At 46.9% G+C, this 5,042-nt stretch overlaps 1 protein-coding gene across 1 annotated transcript; it reads left to right on the top strand.

Annotated features, from left to right (window-relative positions):
- Positions 1 to 2,428: 2,428 nt before the first annotated feature.
- Positions 2,429 to 3,956, top strand: LOC118755380 (the record flags this gene model as incomplete). Its single annotated transcript, XM_036490219.1, has 3 exons — positions 2,429 to 2,535; positions 2,588 to 3,250; positions 3,296 to 3,956. Coding segments are annotated over exons 1-3 (1,431 nt in total), but the record flags the coding sequence as incomplete, so codon positions are not given.
- Between the last annotated feature and the right edge of the window lie 1,086 nt (positions 3,957 to 5,042).

Below are 5,042 nucleotides of genomic sequence, written 5' to 3'. Positions count from 1 at the left end.
GGTTGTCTTTTCACGATGCTTTTTGCTCACTCGTTAATGCGAATGCGAGTTTGTCTGACGGACAAAAATTGCATTATCTTCGGAATTGTTTGAACGGAGAAGCATTAGACTTGGTGAGTAGCTTAGCGGTGTGTGACAGCAATTATAATGAGGCTTGGGACTTACTGACCGCGAGGTACAAAGTCATGCGAGTCATGGTGGACAGCCACATCAAAGCGCTATCATCAATTGAGAAAGCAACAAAAGATACAGCCAAAGCAATCAAACTCGTGTTAAATGCTATCCTTCAGCACGTTGGCGCGTTGCGCGCACTCGGGCGTCCAGTCGAATTTGGGGCGATTGGCTTATTCATTTAACCATATCCAAGTTAGCATACGAAACCCGCAAGCAATGGGAGCTATCGCTTGTGGTAGATGATCTACCATCCTTCACTTCTCTTCGAGAGTTTCTCGAAACTCGTGCACGCTCATTAGAGATGGTGCCACAAGTAAGCTCTAATACAAAAACAACAACAAAGAACGTTCTCCACACGGCATGCAATCAGTCAGAAACACGCGACCACACATCGGCCGCTACAAAGGTGTTGCATTGTGCTCATTGCAATGGTGAACATAAAATCTACGTTTGTCCGCAGTTCAGCCAACTCGACTCAAAGGGTAGACTAGCCGCTATTAACGGGCTAGGCGCATGTGGAAATTGTCTCAGCAAAGGGCACGTTCTCGCTAAATGCCGCAGCGCATCTTCGTGTCGTATATGTCAACACCACCACCACACGTTACTTCATGCAAACTTCACCAACCAAACCGCAACACCCGCTAGCAGTTCAACCGGACAGCACGTCAACGTCACCTCACACTACGCTGACGCTGATCGTGCCATTTTGCTGGCAACCGCTGAGATTGTGGTGCAAGACTACGCTGGTCGTTGGCAACCCGCCCGAGCTCTGCTCGACAACGGCTCGCATGCTTCATTCGTCACCGAGGCGTGCGTCCAACGCACTACAAGGAGGTCGTACCAAGGGTGAGGTTACACTGTGCATATCGCCGCGAACCCTAGATACCAAATTTCAAGTGAGTACACTTATCTTGCCGACAATTACTAACAATCTCCCCACACCCCCTGTACCGACGTCCTCATGGCCGCATCTCACCGACTTACCACTAGCTGATCTACATTTCTCAACGCCTGGTCCAGTAGATATTTTAATCGGCATGGACGAAATGGAAAAAAATCCTACTCAGTGGTCTGCGTAAAGGTGAACAGGGCACCCCAATGGCACAAAATACCGCGTTCGGTTGGGTACTGTTTGGGAACGCGACTAATTTGCAGCGGCCACCTTTACATTGTGACACGCAGTTAACCCAACTTGTAAACAAATTTTGGGAACTCGAAGAGTTGCCCCCTCGAAGGTTTTATACACCAGAAGAATTATTTTGCGAAAAGCTCTTCGACGAAACAACCGAGCGGGCAGAAGACGGTCGTTACTTTGTTCGTTTACCATTAAAGACAGACGTCCTGATCGGTGAGTCGAGAGCCGCCGCAGTTCGAGCCTTACTCCGCATGGAAAAAAGATTTGCCGCTGACAAACACCTACGCCAGGAGTACAGTAAGTTAATGCAAGAACTTATTGACATGGACCATATGGAGTTAGTCGAGCCTGCAACAACCAACGTATATTACATGCCACATCATGCGGTTTTAAAGGACACAAGCGAAACGACTAAACTTAGAGTCGTGTTCAACGCATCTATGAGGACACCACCAGGTAACTATCTAAACGACGCTCTCATGGTAGGCCCGCAGTTGCAGCAAACCCTCTTCTCTGTACTGACTCGATTTCGTACTCACCGCTTTGGTATCATTGCTGACGTCGAAAAAATGTACCGGCAGGTGTACGTGGCTAAGCAGGACACCGATTATCAGCGCATAGTGTGGCGAGATAACCCTTCACAGCCAATGCGTGACTATCGTCTGCTAAGGGTCACTTATGGACTTGCCTCCGCTTCGCACCTGGCAGTGAAGTCACTTCAACAAGCCGCGCTCGACGCGACCAACACAAGTAAAAGAGTTGTGGAGGTTGTAAAGTCAGACTTTTACATGGACGACTTATTAACCGGTGCAGATACGCATCGCGAACTTACTGTGCTTCACAAAGACGTATCCAAAGCGCTTTCTCAAAGCGGTTTCGAGCTTCGAAAATGGGCGACAAATTGTCAGACGCTAAGGGAGCTGATACCGCATGCATCCAAACAAATTTCACACCTTTTAGCCGATGGAGATGAAATTCGCACTCTAGGTACTACATGGCACACAAACAACGATTGGCTTTCTATATCGGTTAATCTGGAAGCTCTTCCAAGCAAACTTACGAAACGTACCTTTCTTTCTGACTCGAGCAAAATCTTCGACCCTTGGGTTTAATCGCGCCATGTTCCATTCGTTCAAAAATTTGGTTGCAAAGGGTTTGGCGCGCAAACGTGGACTGGGACGAACCGGTACCATCAGACGTTGCCAAGGACTGGTTGGCTCATCGCAGTGAGTTGTCGAAACTCTCATCGTTAAAACTAAATCGCTGGTTGGGAACTAGCACAGTTTCAGATTCCGAATTCCACCTTTTCACCGATGCTTCGAAAGTCGCCTATGCAGCCGCTTTATACTGTCGCACTCAAATCCCAGATGGTAAGGTTAACATCGTACTAGTTGCTGCGAAAACAAAGGTAGCGCCTCTAAAAACCACATCGCTGCCGCGTTTGGAGATTTGTGCAGCACATCTAGGGGCGCAGCTGGTGCGGCAAGTCCGGTCAAGTTTGAACCTCTCAATCGGCGAGTTGTGCGCATGGACGGACTCCATGGTTGCGTTGGTGTGGCTACAAAACAATCCAAGTCGCTGGGCTGTGTTTGTTGCCAATCGCGTCGCCGATGTACAGGAAGTTTTACCGGCATCACATTGGAGGCACGTCGCCACGGAGCCCAATCCCGCTGATTGCGCATCGAGGGGTATTACACCATCGCAGCTTCTTGCGCATCCCTTGTGGTGGCATGGGCCACCTTGGCTACGGGAAGGCAAGAGTCGTTGGCTGATATCCGCACAAAAACACACCACGGAGCTCGAGTTAAAATCAAAGAAGGCCGTTGCGTATCTAACACAAACCGCTGACGAATGGGACCTGTTGACCAAATATCATTCATTTAACAAACTTAAACGTATAACCGCATATCTATTGCGCTTCGCCAACAACGCATTGGTAAAGTATACCTAGTTTAATTGTTTCAAACAAGAAATTTATAATTGCAGGTTAAACAAATCTGTACCGATGCGAAGCGGCATAGCACTATTGCAACCGTTTCTAGACTCAAAGGGTATTCCACGTGTAGGGGGCCGCATCAAAAATGCCGTGCTTTCAGACGATGTCAAGCATCCTATAATATTGCCGAAGAATTCGCCGCTCGCTAAGGTAATTGTTGCTGAGATACACATCACAACATTGCACGCTGGACCGCAATTAATGCAGGCCGTACTTCAACGACGATTTTGGGTAGCCGGTATTCGAAACCTTGTTCGTGCGGTATATCGCCGTTGTACGCGTTGCAGACGACTGAGCTGCAAGCCAATACAACAACTCATGTCTGATTTACCCGCGAGCCGCGTCACCTCTGCGCGTTGTTTCCTGCACAGTGCGGTCGATTTCGCTGGTCCTTATGCCTTGAAATTTACGCATGGTAGAGGCGCTAAATCTGCGAAGGCGTACATCTGCTCATTTGTATGTATGAGTACGGATGCAATGCATCTCGAGCTGGCTGGAGACCTCTCCTCAATCACCTTTATTGCCGCTTTTAAGCGTTTTACCAACAGAAGAGGCTACTGTCAGCATATTTACTCCGACAACGGCACTAACTTCGTGGGTGCTGAGAAGAAGCTGCGGATCGCATACGAACGCTGCATCAATGACGACAAGGTGTCATCATATTTCGCCGACGCTCAAACGACCTGGCATTTCAACCCCCCCGAGCGCCCCACACATGGGTGGCTTTTGGGAGGCTGGTATAAAACGCGTTAAGTACCATCTCAAACGAGCGCTGGGCAATCGCGTCAATCCGGCAGCATTTCTGGAAACGCTGGCGGGACGAATACCTCGTCAGACTTCAACAACGCTCAAAGTGGTTACGCTCAACACCGAATTTGCAGAAATACGACGTAGTAGTTATACGTGACGGTAGCGCGCCACCCACGAAATTTAAACTTGGCCGCGTACTTGGCATACATCCGGGCTCAGATGGTAGAGTTCGAGTCGTAAATTTAAAAACATCCGAAGAGGAACTAATGAGACCTGTCGCTAAGCTATCGTTGCTACCCACAAGGGCCGACATTTTTTCCGTATAATTTTATGGTTTTGAAACCACTTGAATTGAAATTGTTATAATTTGAACGGTCGTTCAAGGCGGCCGTCATGTTCGCGCCTATCTTGCATCTCTTATGTACTTGTTTATTACAAACTACTGGCAACTCTGGCTTACTTGCTGTCAAAGCTAACTTCCTTTTTTTTCCTCTCTCCAATAAATGGATCTGACATAATCGAACGTGTTTGGTTTTTTTATTATCCGGAATCCGCTTTAAACGTTTATTAAAACCCGCGAACGCTATTAAGCGTTAACAGAAGGTGTTGTAGACCGCCGAGAGATATTACAATAGAACGTAGCTAGTATTAGGGTACGTGGATTTAAATTTGAGTTTTATGTTAGGAGCAGATAGGGATTCAGATAAGTATTAGGTTTAAATATTACGTGGAGGTATGGTTAAATATGGAATTTTAGAATCGGAGTTTTAGAGTAAAATATTTGATTTTGGATTTGGGTTTTAGAGGTAGATATAGGATTTTGAATTTGAGTTTTAGAGTCAGGTGTTGGATTGTTTTATTGTAATTAAAAAAAAAAGAAGGAAATGATTTGAGGTTGATTTGGGTTAAGTGTTGGATTCCAGCGATGAAGTGCTAAACACTAGTGGTGGCAAACTATCGATGGCACTATCGATACTATCGATAGTT

The sequence above is a fragment of the Rhagoletis pomonella genome, unplaced genomic scaffold (assembly GCF_013731165.1).
Source record: "Rhagoletis pomonella isolate Grant_MI unplaced genomic scaffold, Rhpom_1.0 Rhpom_scaffold_06112, whole genome shotgun sequence".
Taxonomy (NCBI): Eukaryota; Metazoa; Arthropoda; class Insecta; order Diptera; family Tephritidae; genus Rhagoletis; species Rhagoletis pomonella.
Note: the sequence above shows the minus strand (reverse complement) of the source record. Positions and strands in the feature narration are given on the sequence as shown.